Raw genomic sequence first — 17159 nt, 5'->3', positions numbered from 1 at the left:
TGGGGCGCGCTCGTGCACCTCCACAACTGCAGGCGCCCTAATCTTTCCTTTGATGCGACTTTGCTCCTCTCCTGTTTTTTTCCTTCTCAAAATGAGGATTTAGACATTTCATTAGCCGGAGAGCAGCTCCCCTGATGGAGCAGTGGCTGATCCCGCTCGCAAAGGGCAGCGTGGCGTGTGTATACCAGAGAGACGTGCCCTAAATGTCACCCAGAGCAGGCTAAGAAGCAATCGCATCGTCCCGTAACTCCCGGCAACAGTGGTGGCGCGTCCCCCGTTCTTTCTGTGCTAAAATGCGTCAGCCGCGCCTTCTATTGAGCAGAGAGAGCTCGCCGACTCCCAGTGCCCTGGAACAGGGCTGAAACATCTGACATTCACGCCACTTGGTCGCATAATTGTCTAAACATTTATTCAGTTAACAACCTTTACAACCCCAATAAAACTCTCTGTCCTCATCACCTTTGCCTTATAAGGTGGTGTATTTCAGCTCTTCATTGGTCCCCGTTTGATTGCAATTACATCACTGACACGGTCCATAGAGGTGTCGACAGCTTTAATAAATCGATTTTCTCTGTATGAAATGCACGCAGTCAAAGCAGATACTACAAGAAAGATGTACACTGTGGCTTGTACATATTAAGTAGGATATACTGTATGGTGTATAATACTGAGAATGCATGGAGTGTATAAGGAAATTCTGCTAAGCTGGAAATGGACATGTAGTAAGGGTGTGAAAGCAGATTATCTGACATATATAAATCCTCCCTTTTACAGGTTTCTGTGATATAATCTCATTCTCTAACTGTATCTCTGTCTCAGCCACTCTCTGCGAATTGGGCTCTCTCCAGTGAGCAAAAGCCGGAACCTAGACATCTGGAGGGGTGGAACTCAAGGTTGAGAGATTTGACATAAATGGAGTAGGTTAATGGCCTGACTACGTTCTAGTCAGGTAGAAAACTCACTTTTCAAACAAAGACAGGCCGTTTTCTGCTCAACGCCTGGACAGCGCTTGACCGACGTGTCACTGACTTTTCACCACAGAAATGCTCGCTGGGTCATTGCGTGTCTCTCTCCCTCTCTGTTCTGTCTTTTTGTCGGTCTCGTCTCGCTCTCGTTCCCTGTCTGTCAGCACGGATTACGCGCTAGAAATCACTGCTCTTGCGATAAACTTCCCTGTCGCTTTTCCCATATCGAAAGAACCTTGTTCTCTGTCCTTACAGTCCTGCTCATCACTTTTAGATTTTTTTTCAGGAGATGTGGAAACAGAAGAAGAGACTCTGACTTTAAAAATCACACTGCATCACACTTGCACTAACCTTTCATTTGTGATCTTCCACAGTGAATTTTCCTACTTTTTTCCTATCACAGCAACTCTTACCCTTGTGAGGAGGAGATTTGCCAATGCCCATTTCCTGCTTTTAAAATATGTATGCTGTTCCATATGTACGTACTATTTGAAAAGCTGAAGATTAATACAGTGACATATTTTTGTGGCATAAAAACATGCCCATTTAGACATCCATCCCTTTTTCCTTATCATCTGACCCCCTAATCTGGATTATCAGATGTTTGCCCTCAGATTAAATCCAATCTGTCGATGGTGTTGCTTTTTAAGGTCTGGAAGGGTGCAGTGTCTCGTATGGCTGTGGGATCATTCAGTATCCATGTTACTCTGTGGTAGGCCTACATCACTTTATTTCTGTGTTTAGCCTTATCCAGAAAAAATTATGTATCTTATATTTCCACATCAGCAAGGCTGGATATTCAGTGGGCCAAATCAGGATAAGCCCATTGCTTCAGTGCCCTACCTGTGAACTCAGCTTGTAACAACCGCACTATTTTAAGTTGACGTTGCCCGCATTGTGTGTGCATTATTACTCTGTAGTCTCGAGGGTCGCAGGGGGTTTTAGAAATGCACAGACATCCGGCCTCAGCGCGCTCTGCTCAAGCTATTTTATGCCCCACAGCCGTAGGGCTGTGTAACTATGTAAGAACTGCATTACTGCATCACTGAAACCCTTTATTTCACCAAATGTGATTGTGAACTGGAACCCCAGCCAGTGAGGAGCAAGCCATGCACAGACTGCCAGGTGATAATCAGTGTTCCAGCAATTCGATGTTGTTGCCACAACATTAGAGAGGCATTACATGTTAGCTTGGGAACAGTGTCAGTGCCCATGAATTAGCTTTCAGCGCTAGGCACGGGTTTGGCAGAGTTCCCATTTGCAAAGTATCACTATGTGTATGTTTTCCATAAATTCAATAAAAATGTGTCTTTTACAGCAGGGCATGGTAACGAGTCTGATGAAAAACATTAGCACAGATATGCCATATGTCTGCGAGTCACTGCATGACAGGGATTAACAAGTGTTGGGAAAGCATTCCGCCATTGCCAAACCCCAGACACGACCAGCCGTTTCATCAGTGAGATTTCCCCCTGCGCTGAGCTTACCTAATTTGAATTGGCTAAAGTATTTACAGGTTTTTTTTTTTTTGAATGAAAACTGCCGCAAAGCTCGGAGCTCTGCTCTTAGCGCCACTGCCTCCTTTTCCTATCGACCGGAGCAGAAGCCAGAAAAATAACTTGATCTGTGTTCTCTTAGCCGAAGCCTACCCTGGGAATATCCTTCAAACAAAGTAAATAGGAGACGTATGAAGCGCTGAGTGTTATAAGGGAAGACGGCTGGAGCAGGCTGCTAAGCACGGGCACACGCTGCACTTTCCTCTCCGCTTTGTTCTATTTCTGCCTCCCGTTTACTGCGCTGCACAAACAAGAAGAGCCCCGGTCCAATTAAATTTGGAAAGGGAACGATTATTAACTCCAGTGGTCTGGCATCAGTCGTGCTCCAGGAGGGTTTCCTGTCTGTGTGGAGTTTGATCTTGCCTTTCAAGGCAGAGATTTAGCTCTGCCCTGTGTAATACTGGAGTTACTCTGACTACCTGTCATGAGTGTTGATGTTATTCTGATTGGCTGGGGGTAGAAATAACTCAGATTGGCTGGTATTAACGTAAGTATTGCATTCCTTGACCATCATTCCTATGTTCCTTCCTTTGGATCGCCAGCATATTTAGATTCCTACAGACTCTGACCTTGACATAAGACTACATTATTATATTTTTTTTGCTGACTAGCAAATAGTCTTGTCCTATAATTTACTTCTTTGGCCATGAGCCGATTTGTCAAACTACACCTTGCTTTACATTGTTATAAATAGTAAGCCAGAAGAATGTTTTTGTGTGCAATATGACCTTGACTTGCTATGATTGAGATAGAAAAATAAAGATTTTGGGTGTCATTCACGAAACATGCGTATGATCACATTTGATTGTAAACTGTGTGTAAGAAAATGTCCTCATTCTTCTTTTTTTTCTTGTCTGTATTTGTTCATGGCTGTTTTCTTATTCTAATCACATGAACCGGATTGGACTTAAAATAAACAGAGTCAGCATTCATCATCTCATACATCTGGGATATGCACAAAAGCATACAACTTCTGTAAGGCCGTGCTTTTGTCTGTAGTACTCTGTTTATGCTTCCTTCTTTGCTAAATGGTTTCAGTGAATTGTGGTGGTTATGGGCCTGGCCTTGTAACAAGAATGTTGCTGATTTGAATCCACAGGTATGGCGCTGCTGCCAAGAGCTTGTGCCACTTAATCAGGAAAGACCCAGCTGTGCAAATGGGTAGCACGCAAGATATAAGCAATGTAAATCATCTCCTGACGAGGACAGCTGCTGAAAGTTGCACGAGGCCATATTTTTAGAGTCATTATTAGCGTGTCTCTTTCCCAGGCTGGAACAAGCGAGTAGACTATGACCCGGGGACCGGCAGCAAGCAGCTGTTTCCCAAGATGCACCTGGAGACGTGCGACAGCCCTCTGTCCTCGGTGAGGGCCACCGTGGAGCTGCAGACCAGCCATATTGGGAAAGGATGTGACCGGGAGACCTACTCCGAGAAGTCGCTGCAGAAACTGTGCGGTACGCTAGTCCCTTGCACCGCCCAAGCGACAAATTATTTGCCAGGCACTCACAAACTCTGTTATCGGTGCATAGAGTGCAGCTGGCCCCATTTTAGTCTTCCTGCCCTTCTCTTACATCTGTTGTATGAACACTCTGGTAAGAGTGAAAACCTAATTCAACAGACCAGAGTATGCTCAGTTATCAGCAGTTGGTTTTATCTATGTGTGAAACCTGAGGGGTCAAGGAGATCCAGAGATGGCTGCCGACAGGGGTTCCTATTCTGTCCCAAAGGCTGGGAATCTTTCAGAAACTCTGTGGCTTGGCACTTTATTTAATCTTTATTTGGTTTCGACACTCAAAAGGGCGGGGAATCAAATGGCAATTTGCTAATTCTGTTCTGTTCTATCTCCTTGTCACTGCAATTGTCACTGTGTCACGTTCTTTTCACACACACCCCCCCCCCCTCATTCACAGGTGTGCGACAGAAAATCTGGCGATATACATCTAAAAAGAGCCTGTACATAAATACATTTAGACTGCTACAGAACTTCAGATCTAAAAAGCTCGGCAGTGTATTATCCTGAATGTACAAATTTCTCATAAGTAAATTATAGTAAAGTCTTTGTGTTTTTTTTCTTTGTGACAACTGCAGTTCATTATATGGTGCCATAGACTGGCACTGCTTGAATAATGGCCTCCGATGTGTCTTGATAACCTTAGTGAAATGCTTCTTCTTACTTCTTCATTATGCCTGGTTTACAACTTGAGTGCTTTTCAGGGTTCCATAATCATTACCTAATGTACACCGTAAAATAAATTATAGTTGCAAAATCAATTTAAGATCGCACACAAAGAGTTCGGATAACAAGCTGCACAAAGCTCACTGGCGAGATCTTCCACATTCATTTTAATTACGTCAATAACTTTCCACTGCTATTATAAAAGGTTCGGGGAAACCGAGCATAATGAACTGAGCAAAAAGAAACAGCTGTAGGCTGCACATACAAAAAGGCCTTCTTTCATTTTTCACGGGGGTAATGGGCACAACCTTGTCGATATGCTGTGGGATTCAGCCTTCATGAAAAGGAGGCTGAGGTCAATTATGGGCCAGTAATCAGTTTCACAACAATAGCGCTTAACTCCTCTTCCCCTGAGGCTGTTTCCAAAGGGTCCAGAGCACCATTGTGCGGCAGGTACCATTGAAATGAAAATATTTATGAAAATAAATCAATACAGAGCAGAACATTGTATGGAAAGATATAATGCAACGACAAATATGAATTTAAAGAAAGTCATTGCAATTTCTCTATGGATATAATTATTTCAGAAAATGCTTTATTATCAGTTTAAGTTTAAAAACTAATTTTAATAAAAATGTTTTGTGGCATTGTGTGTTGGTAGGTTCTTTTACTGGAAGGCCTTTTGCAAATTTATTTTTCATATCTCATTTATTTTATCAAATGACTTTATTCTTTGCACATATTTCACTCAAATATTTAACCTTTCTGAAGATGTCAGAGGTGTCTAGAATTAATTATCAGGATCAATACTAAACACTTAAGGCTGAGACTGTCTTTGTCTGTCCTTAATGTCTGTGACCACCAGTCTGTAGGGGTTTCAGCTGGAGATCACATATAAAGTCTTAAGGCATCTCAAACACAGACATGCAGTATAATTGCTTCGCCTTCACCCCACTTACCGTTGTCATGGCATTATTCCAATCCTGTAGCTATAATAAAGTCTAGAAGGCATATCGTTTACTTCAAGGATCTCAAAGATAAGCCCATGCAGGATGCGGGCAACACTCTCAACACTGAAAAAACACTGTATAATGTTGAATGTTGTAACATCCAAATTAGTCACACCTTTGCACTTCCGTTTCCCCTGCTTCCTTTTCAAAATAGATTCACACAACAGGCCAAGCACAGACAAAATTGCAGTCATTTGGTTGATTGTGACATAATGGATATACAATGTCATTTGCAATGAGTGAGTGGATGAACGGTTGTCTTGCATTTGTAATGCACAAGTGATAAAAAAAACTCTTGTGAAAAATGACTGCTGTACCATTAATCATGCTATTATTTTACTTATTGGAGTAAACAAATGAGAATCAGTTGATCGCGGTTTATATTGGGCATGCAGAGATTAATGGCGTCGTGTCCCTGTGGTGATTTTTCAGGTGCTGAGTCTGGCAGCACTGACCTTCTCCCCGCCCCCAGCGCTTCCACCAATTGGACAGCCTCTCTGCTGACGGACAGCGGGAGGGACAGCGACCTCATCTTCCGCTTTGACGGACGGCAGGCGGCCAACGTGCCGGACCAGGTGGTGCCCCAGAACCTGACGGACCAGTTCACCATCGCCACCTGGATGAAGCACGGCCCGAGTCTGGGCCCGAGGGCCGAGAAGGAGACACTGCTCTGCAACTCCGATAAGACGGGTGAGAGGGACTCTGCGGGGCCAGGGGCGGGGGCAGGGGAGGGGCGTCGAGGGGAGGGAAGGGGAGGGGATGGTAGGACAGGGGAGGAAAGGGGAGGGGTAGAAGCAGCTGTTAGGGGTAGAAGCAACGTAGGAGCACAGATGCAGATAGGAAAGGTGTAGGGGTTGGGGCAGGGCCAGTTAGAGGTATAGGGATAGACGGAGCGGTAGAAGCTGCAGCCAGCACAGTGGATGGGGTATAGGCAGGGGTAATGAAGGCATCTTAAACAGGCACAGGGGTAGAAACAGGTAGAGGCATAGACAACGGTAGAGGCACATAGGGTGTAGATACAATCAGAGAGGTGTAGCCGTGGATACACTTTGAAGCCAGCATAGGGAATAGAGCATAGCCAGGGCTAGAGGTATCGCCATGGATACAGGTTGCAGCCAGCATAGAGAATGGGGTATAGGCAGGAGAAGAGGCATAGCCATGGATACAGGTTGAAGCCAACGTAGGGAATGGGGTATAGACAGGGGTAGAGGCATAGCCATGGATACAGATTGAAGCCAGCATAGGGAATAGGGTATAGGCAGGGGTAGATACAAGCCTGAGATACTGTATGGAATAGAGTCAGTGTCGGCCAGTGAAGCATATAGTACTGAGGTACATGAAAATGAGGGTTGAGGGAGGACACCAAACAGGAGGACAGAGGTGGAATTACGCCATCGATTTCAAACCAATGTGGTCAAGAGGGCACTGTCAATAGAGTCCTATAACTATTCTACCATTCTGTGACTCCCTCTGCTTCCCGTTGATTTAATTTCCAATGACAGTTTGACTAGGACAGTCAGCAAGCAGCGGGGGTGTGCTGTTGATGCATAGGTTCTCTTGATTAGATCGTATTCTTGCGGTCATGCGCTTTCGCTGATAGGACATGGAACAGCCGTGATCAGAGATGGCAGCCCTTTTAGCTTCTCATTGGGCAGCCCCATCATGTGCATCACAGCAAATCAAAGAAAGATGTAATTGAAATCAATGGGAGCAGAAAACTGAGATGAACCACGGTCAGCACCATCTCCATTAAAGGGACAGCTGACTGTTGGGTCCTACAGTTCCAGAGGCTTGAGAAAGATAAGCAGTCAGCCTGAGAACAGTCAGCAGCTTGCAGTCACCTGCTGCTCATTGTTGTTCATATTTGTAAGTATGTGGGAACATTTATTTGCAGGATAATTTCCAGGATGTTTGGCTCTTCATATTGATAGGCTCTTCATCAAAGTGTTCCTGTCAGAACTGCACACCCTCTCACGGTGTCATCGCATTATATTACAGTCACCTAGCAGATGCTGTTATCCAGAGTGATGCGCGGAAGTGAGTGTAGGGCTGTGACACTTGCATCTGTGTTGTCTTGGACAGAAATGAATCGACATCATTATTCCCTGTACGTCCACCACTGCCGCCTGGTCTTCCTGCTGAGGAGGGACTTCACGCAGGTGGACACCTTCCGCCCGGCTGAGTTCCACTGGAGGCTGGAGCAGGTGAGCGCCCTGAGAGAGACTGTGGAACATTTTTTTGGGTCAAAAGGGGGTGCACGTACACCTGGACAAAAGGCAAACTGCTATGCTCACTGAAGCCTATATTGCCTGCTAGTTTTAATTCATATTTTAGCTGAGACTTAATTGGATCTTTCGGAAATAAAGTGGTTTCTTTTGGAAAGTGAATAAAACTCCTGTATGATCTTTACTGTTTGAAGACCGTCCTTGCCCACGGTCTCTCTTGTCTCTGGCACCTAGATCAGGGGTATCCAATCTTATCTGGAAAGGGCCGGTGTGGGTGCAGCTTTCTGTTTTAGCCCAACCCTAAGACCCCTGATTCTACTTAGCAAGGTCTTGACTGAAGACCATTAGTTAATTTGTTAAATCAAGTGTTGTAGTGCTGGGCTAAAACAATAGCCTGCACCCACGGCAGCCCTTTCTGGATAAGATAGGAAACCATTGCACAAGTAATTTAGAATTTCTGATCATACTAGAACTGTCATCATCGTTGTCTTTCCGTATCTAGCTTTTCCACCTCAACTAATGTGGCAACTTTGTTAGGTGCATAAATGGTAACTGTCCATTAACCACCTGAAAACTATGCTCTGCTCTTGCGTGGGCTGGTGAATGAGCTTTCCACCTCCCAGATTTAAGACCTCTGATTGGAAGGTTGCATGCAGACGAAAGTCATTACTGTTAATAATCAGCAATAACAAGTTTGCCCGTCTGGCCGTGCTTTCATAAATCTAATTCCGATTTCATGACAGCCCGTGTCTATTTTGAAGAGCTGAAGTGCACTCAGAAAACATCTGATTTCCATGAGCACTTATCTGTTATTCAGTGAGGCGAGCGTTTCCTGCGGTGTTTTCTGCTGAAAGCCTCTCTCCTTGTTTGTGAAATTGGCGGTGTGGGTGCGGCGGTGTCACCCGACTCTTATCTCGCCGCGCGGAGAGGAGAGCGCCGCGCTGAGACGCGTGTAATCTGGATGAAGTGCACTCCACGGCAGTGACCTTTCTCAGGGAAAACAGCGATACTCCATCACCTGTGATGAAAACCCACACATCGCCGACACCTATGCGCTGCCAAAACACGCATTGATACAATGACACAAGCGCATTCACGCATACAATCCAACGCATACATGTGTACACACAGACGCACACACACGCACGTATGTAGGCAGCCACTCATTCACACACACACACACACACACACACACACACACAAACAAACTGTTCACTCTTTTCACTGATATAATGTTCCCAAAATGTTCTGAATACCATTGGTTAACTTTGGGAAGAAAAGAAATCTGTATACAACACATTATCTGTTCATTACCAAATAGTTTTTGGGCCTGGATACACCGCTACTACCCAATGCTAACCTTCCGTGTGATGTCACTGAATGCCATCACTCCGTTCCCTCTTAGGAGTCTGTTGTTCAATACACATTGAGTTCATGGAGTGCCCGTACGTCAATGGAGAGGTGCTCAACACTGACAGGAAGCAAAGCTCTACTGACAGAAGAGATGAGGAAGCCCTCACTTCCTGCTTACACGTCAACATGGCTGAGTGCTTCGGATGGCTGTGGCTAATGGAGCAGAACGGGAGCATGGGGAGGCTAAGTGTTGGCAAAGGAAAAAGCACTGCAGTGGGCCTTCAGTTCCTCATACAGCCAATGAGGGTGAGGCCGTCTCGGTACAGCGGGAGGTCTATAGCAGCTCCCATATATTGTTCTCATGTTCTTTCTGTGGGGAGTTAGGGACTGACTCGTTTGAGAGGAAGTGTGTGGTTGGCAACAGTCTCTCAGTAAAGGGACTTAGAAGACGACCGTAAGCCCAAAGAGGGTTCTGTGCTGTCCACCTCAGCTTTATGTCGGCATATATTTAAAGTAATTTGTAAAGTGAAAATGAAATGGCAAAATACCCCTTGCTCCTCTCCATTGGGATGCTACCATTATGTCACATATAAGTGTGTAGTGGATTACAGTGGGCTTTTTAATGATGAATCACCTTACTAAAAAAGACAAAAGCCTGCATGTTTTTCTTCCCTTTTTTGGCCAACCCATTATAACCTTTAACGTTCAAAATATGGTTGCGAAAGAAATAGAAGCTCTGTCCTATATATTTTTCAGATGACTTGGGTGAGTTTCCTATGCTGCCATGAAATATGCTTCCACAGTAGAGAAAACCTGATTGACATAAAACATACCGCAAGACTAACTTTCTGGCAGCCAACAAGACTTAAACAATATTCGTCCTATCCCTCAGTATCACCTTGCACACCGTCTGCAACTTTCTCCCCTGTGCTGTTGCCATGCATCTAATTTAAGTTTCTCTGGATGTTGCTGCCTTGACATTTGTGTATCAGGAAGGATCAAGCAATGATAAGCTGACACATTGCAGTAGTCAATCAGATGCTGCTGTTCTAAATCAGTGAACCACTGCCGCGCAGATTTTGTGAGATACAGAGATCCTACCGATAACTTTTATGAATTACTAAAGAGTTTGGAGCTGAGTACCATGTGCAATTAGCGGGAATCTCAGTTTTACTGCTAAGGTTTAACTGGGCAGCTGTGAACTACTACGTGCTACTAAGTGTTGGTTTTATGTGTGATTAAACATTTATGTTGTAAGATTATGTATCAACAACTACTGCTGGTCATGACCCTGATGACTTGGCATCAGCAAACCTGTATGTGTGCACTTATGTAAGTCACTCTAAATAAGAGGGCCTGCCAATGCCTACATTTAAGGGTAAATGTGTTCTGCAACACAGAGTGCCTTTGAATGCAAACAACAGCATGGGCCAGAGTGAGAGAATTTCTCTTTTTTTCACTCCAGGATCCCTGTCTCTTACCATTCATCATGCTCAATTCCATTCTTAAATAGTTTCTTCTTCTTCTTTGTCTTCATCTTTTTCTTCATCTTGTCCGTCATCATCTTCTTCATCTACATCTTCATCATCTTCAGACTGGTGTCTGCATTTGTTGTGTGGAAAAATGTACATGCTGATTTTTAATCTTTTCAAATCCATTTTTTAACATGTCAAGGTTTTAGAGAGATTTATTGTGCTTTTGTTTTTGTGTTTTTATAATATCTGTGTTCTGTTTACTTGGTGACAATAAACAGAATTTTGCCACTCCATAAATCAAATCCCTGCAGCCACCGCTAATGTGATTCTGTGTGCGCATAAATATCAGCCTGAGCCATTTTGCTCCTCTTTGCTTTTTCCAGCCCAAAGCCCACTGACAAGTGTTTAAAACCCTGTACTGTTCAGGTGGGATCCAAAAAGGGGGATTTTAGAGACATTTTGGCTGTACCATTGTGCAAAGTCTTCTCAAAATCAACCAAGCAGACTCGCTGAATTGGCAAAAATGACAGAAGACATAATAATAAAACCAGTAAATAGAGATTGTTTGCCACCTGCGCATGGCCTCATAATAACCAAGAATGACAAAAGAAGAAGCGGTGAAATGTGATCAAAGTTGGCATCTTTTGGAAAGTCTCAGTTATGTTTCTGCTGGTTATGTATTTTAGTAAAATATTGTTACATAGGATGACTGAAGATGACTGAAATGTGTACTGAAGTGAGGGGGAAACAGTCGAACAGTTCCTTTGTTCCCTAGTGGACTTGAAGATTTTTGTCTGTTTTGGTAGATATTTGATTTGAGAAACTATTCAACATTGCTAATGCAGCATAGAGGTTGCCCCACAGTGTCCTTTTCCATGTCCCATCATACAGACTGCTTTTTAGTATCATACAGGCCCAATCTACATCTACCCACGCAGTGAGCACTGAGTCCTCCCACTGAGTCAGCAGGAGAAGAAATACTTGAGGTTAACCTATCATTTTTTGAAAAGTTTATGAGTGTATGGAAGCACAGCTAATTACCTCTATCAAAAAACTTGTTATTCTTACTTTGTATACTGCTATATAGCGCAGTTTTACCCTCGATCAAATTTGTCGAACACTAAAATCCTGACATGATAACTGGAGAGAACTGGAGAGGATGGTGAATCGTGATTCAAGGCCCCATGGTGTCCCATTCACTTCCATGGACTCCTTTGCAGATTAAGTCTCAGCATTTGTATTCCCAAGAATCTTCAGGTTGTCACACATCCCCCTCAAAGTCCAAGTTCTCTCCAGTGATACTATTTCACTCCCCAAGGAGAGAAATGAGATTAACCTCACCATGTTTGAAAGGCTCATGATTTGGGAACTTTGTCATCACTTTCATGACTAGGACTGGACCAAATTGACAGGAGAGGAACTAGTTACTCATTGTGCAGTACCTCTGTTGGCCAGGAGTGGCCCCCTATGCTCTCACTGCCCAGCTGTGTTAGATGTCTCCAAAACAAATAGACTCACATTTGAAGAATCTTTTGATCCAAATTCATGGGAAATCTGTTTGAATTGTGTGACTCACATACACACAATAATTTGTTTCAGCAGAAGACAGTCTCAGCTTCAAAGACAGAAACAAACATTTCGTGAGGAACAATTCTTAGTCTTGGCTGTTCAATGTTGTTCCACCACCCCCCTCCCTTTCCCCATACCATCAGCAGTACATAACCAATGGCAGCGTTGAAACTCTGAAAAGACTCTCACAGTCTTTCGTCGCAACTCCATTTAGCTATATCGATTTGCAATCTTCTGCGCACTTAGCTTTTTTTTTGGAGAGGATGCTCTGTTTTGCTCCATTTCCCAGCGAATGACACGGGATGGAGAGAAAGCGTGCGATTCTTCCGCAGTTCTTCATCCTTAATGGCTTTAAAAGAATGGATCGTTCTCAGCTGAGCGACCGTTACTCACGACGCGTTTGTGGAACGACGTGTCAGGGCAGAACGAGGCGGCGTTCAACCCCGTGAGCCCTGTTGTGTCAGAGCTTCTCTGTCTTGTAAGCATTACCACAAAGCCAAAGCTGTTTCAGTCGTTGCCGCTTCGTCGTGCTGGATTCGAACGAAAGATAATTAAACCGCCATTTGCGAGAAAAGCAAAACATAAAACATGCATTAGTTTGACATTGATTCTTGCCCGTTCAAATGCACAACTGTCTTGTGGATATGTGGGGGGGAAAAATCAATGTACACAGAAGCAAGATTGATAGTGATGGAGCACGGAAATGAGAGGGGAATCACGTCAGCCACCTGGACTGCGATAAGCTCAGAGACAGGCTCTGTCTGGACTGGCGTGGTGCAGGTCTGGCACCTGTAAGTGCGGAAGGAGAGAATGCACACTGCAGGCACGCAGCACTAGGGCGACGAGACGCCCCGATTTTTTTCTGGGAGAGCTCCGTATTTCACCCCTTTTCACGTGTCCCAGCCAACCCTTAGAAAATCCTGATTTGTCCCGTGTTTCAGCGGCGCCATATTTCAAAGCGTTTGCTGGCCGTAATTGGCGTTATTGTAGGTCCTCGCTGCATTGTGTACACGGTCCTCCCGGGAATCTGGTCCCCCTAACGAGAACACGTTTTTCCATTCCTCGCTGCCTCGATACAATCAGCACACCGTGGAAACCAGCTGCGGTGGAAGAGCTCCGAATCCAACGATGTCTGGTTAGCCGTTTGCCCAGGCCTTTATTTATTTATTCGCCATCATCGGTTAGTGTGTCTCTCGCCAGATGTGAATTGCACACAAGCCTGCACCTGTGCTTGTCGCAGGTACTTTGAGACCTCTAGCGCTCGCCTGACTCAGCCCTTTTCTGTTCCGATTTAGTTCCTTTTTATCGCTGTGAGGATTTTATTCTTCACTCGAGTGCTTTATTTTTATGTTCCGGCACTGCCTTTGGATATTTTTTTTCCATGTTTTTAATTATATATTCCTTGAATTTGCATGCATGGATTACTTATGAAAAAATATGATAATCATTTTTATTGTGATTATATTGTTTGTTCATTATTATAATTTTCCCCGCATACCCAGCCTCATCCTTTTGCTGCGGTTTTTTATTTCCATAAGGTATATTTTATCTGCAGAAGGCCTGGAATAAGCTTAACTATAGAACAAAGACTGACGACAAAGTTCCCAGAATAACTACTCCAACACCTTAGACATTGAGATGCATATCTGATGCTGAAAGCCGGTTGTAATTCACACATTTCTCACAGTTCCCTGTTTTCATTTCGGATTCTGCCTTCTGATTTTCACCTCTGTGGGCTCTCAAATAAAAAGCTGGAGGGGGGTCAGGTCTGCGGCTTCTCGTTTCCTACGTCATGTTTCCCTTTCTCCAGCCGCACCGGGCTGAGCATTAGATTGGATGTCGGAAGCCGCCTCATTTCCATAATCTGTTTCTCCTCCGCACAAAGATTTCAAAAGGCGCGATGAAAGCACGTTCGGAGGAGTCAAAGGCAGCCCGTCTCTCTCTCTCTCCTGCTCCTTCCCGTCTCGTTTCAGTAAAACCCCATTTATAAGCTACCTAAAGGCTGTTTAATAGCGTGAAATAATCGCGAATGCTAAATTATTCACCGGCATGGCTCTATTCCCGCTTCGACGGGGCACGTTGCGCTGGTCTGTCACGCGCAGACGGGTATTCACCCCGCAAAAGGTTTCCATTAAGATGACTTTCGGCGCTTTATAGAGTCGGACGTCGTACCCTGCAGTGTGGGAAACCGCCATTGTCACCCTGGCCACAACTGACAGACGCGATTTCAAAACCGGCAGGGGGAGAGCGAGGGAGAAAGAAAGATAGGACGACGGAAGTTTTTGGATGTTCTTCCGAAAGTTATTTTTTAAAATACGAACGCCTGGAGAGCAGCAATCTGTTTTAGCAGGCACTCCGCGACCCCACGACGGGCGCCGTCTCTCTTGAAAGAAGCGCAAGGTGAAACTCGAGAAGGGCTCCATTGGCTGGGCTCCCGTGTGGTCAGCCACGATCCGTCCCAGTGACTATGTCAGGACAAATTAGGACAAATCGATCGACTGGGGGAATCCACCAGTAAATTACAATCACTGCAAAAAGAATAGCTTAACAAGGGTTTTGGTCTTGTAATGAAACTTAAAGTCGTATTTTTTCATGTAAGAAATATTACCTTTAGCTTTAAGTTTCCGTTTGCTTGACGAGTGAAAATTACTTACACCATTGGCAAATCTTGAAATGCGTCAAACTGTGTTTTAAGAAATACTTGTTTAGTTTGAATTATGTTTTGGTGTTTGCAATGACTTTGTGCCTATCATATTTTAGTGCCCTTTTTCAGAGAAGGGCGCTACTTTTGTGGGTCAGAAAACACAGCAAACAGTCAATCACCGAGAGGCAGCCAATGGGCAGTAGAGGGAGGGGTGTCCACTTGAGCTCAGGCTCCATGCTGAAACGGTTTTTGCATAGCAAGGCATGTAAAGATGTAATTCAGTCACCTACAGATAATATTCTTATTATGCAAACTGTGGGTCAATGCCATGGCATGCCCTTTTCTAAAAAGCAGCCCTCTGTTTAGCATTCATGACCTGAGATGAGTCTGAAACTATTCAGCTCCATGTTTGTGGTGCGCTTCCCCTCGCCACCTCAACGCTGACCTGGAAATATGTTGTGGAGGCGTCTGAAAGGCGAAGTTAATTTCACTGCTGCACAGTTACAAATCCGTTCCGGAGTACGAACGCTTAATGGGCCCGCATTAATAATGCAGGGAAACAGTGATGGGCTTTCCAGGAGAAGCTTGAGTGCGGAACATTAACCGATCTTTGTTCCTTGTCAGGGGTTTTGAATAAAGGCCCAGGGTGGGCTTGGGTCGGACTGAGTAGTGCTGACTTGTGCTGTCGGCCTCAGTCAGCCGGGGGCGAAAGATCGCTCTCCACTGACTCCTTATGTTTCTTCATCTTCTTTATTTCCTCAGGCACACAAAGCACACGTATGCCAACATGACCACACGCCCGCAAGAACATACCGACATAAACATACCCGCACACGCGTGCGCCCATACGCGTGGGCACATACACACAACTGTAAACTTGCACACATATATGCGTATTTTAAAAAAATCACATGTCCACACATCCATATGCATGCCCACATGGGAACACGTATGGACAGTTAGCAGAGCCATGTAAAGCTGTCAGTCCCTCTCTGTGCAGGCAATGCCTCCAGGCCAGGCCATGATTGACATGTGAACCGCCCGAGGCATCATCATGGGCTCATCAGCACTAATTCTCACCTTCCCATCTGTAATTAAAGTCCTTAATCTGGTTCTCTCCATTGTAACGGTGTGTATTTGCTTCATTATTTGACAAATGGTCTTGTCCAAATTTATCCAGCCATTTAAAAAACATTTTTCAAATTTGTGTGGCCATAATAGTAAAGTGTTCCGAACGGATTTGTGCTGAGAATCCCGGGGAGAGATTTTCAGACTCATTAAGCTGCTGTCTTGCGGCCTCGTGGCATCAATGAAGAGAAACAGAAACATTCTCTCCGACACGGAGACGGAAATCATCCCCAGATTTGTGATTATTGACACACCAGTTACAGTGCAAATTCCAACCGGCTCAGTTTTGATTACCGCAAATGTGCCGTGAATAACAAATCGATCCCTAGCTCATCCGGACGGGAAATGCCTGCTCTCGGATGATCCTCTTTGAGTAGAGCTCCTCTGTGGATGCTGAAAACGGCAATACTACCCAAGGAAGCGATGGATTGTGATGTCATCGCATTATCACAATACTCAGCTCTGCACGTACGTACCAGGGGAGGTGTGGCATGTCCAGCCACTTCACAATTTCTCTCATGTTTCTGGTATTCATAAATCCATCCTTGTATGTCCTCTTGGGTCCTTCCCAACAGCATTTTCCATTTATTTTTTTCTGTTTGCTTTAAATATACAGAACCGGGTTTATTGGTTGTGATATCAATTTTCCTTCATGAAAACATTTGCCCTCAGCCTATGGACGGATCAATATGCTACGTACATGATTTTCATCCCAGATTACCCTGCTCCCCACTCTCTTAAACGTGGTTTAACCCCCTTCTGATATACGGTGCTGCTCTCTGAAAACCTGTGGTAATCCAGGAACAAGTGAAGGCGAGGGAGGTGGTCGCGGAACGAGGTGCAGAAATAACGGTGTTTCTCTTTGTGTGCCGAGTGGGGGGGGCAGGGGCAATGTTGCTGCCTTTGATGTATCAGAATTCACTATTGCTTTGATTTCCCTCCTGAGCTCACTGGAGTTGCTGCTCTGCTTTCATTGCATTCGTTTTAATTCAATCTGGGGGGGAGAGGGAGTGCTTAGTGGATTTTGGATCCATTAGCATGTCTTACCAATGCGTGA

General features: G+C 44.7%; 1 protein-coding gene across 1 annotated transcript in view; it reads left to right on the top strand.

The window, feature by feature from the left end:
• Positions 1–17159, top strand: part of clstn2a (calsyntenin 2a) — a 132286-nt gene that overhangs the window by 93162 nt on the left and 21965 nt on the right. Inside the window, exons 6-8 of the mRNA XM_064338252.1 lie at positions 3791–3976; positions 6141–6398; positions 7791–7912. Of these exons, the coding sequence (XP_064194322.1) occupies positions 3791–3976; positions 6141–6398; positions 7791–7912 (566 nt within the window). The remainder of the gene's footprint in view (positions 1–3790; positions 3977–6140; positions 6399–7790; positions 7913–17159) is intronic.

The sequence above is a fragment of the Anguilla rostrata genome, chromosome 6 (assembly GCF_018555375.3).
Source record: "Anguilla rostrata isolate EN2019 chromosome 6, ASM1855537v3, whole genome shotgun sequence".
In the NCBI taxonomy this organism is placed as follows: Eukaryota; Metazoa; Chordata; class Actinopteri; order Anguilliformes; family Anguillidae; genus Anguilla; species Anguilla rostrata.
Note: the sequence above shows the minus strand (reverse complement) of the source record. Positions and strands in the feature narration are given on the sequence as shown.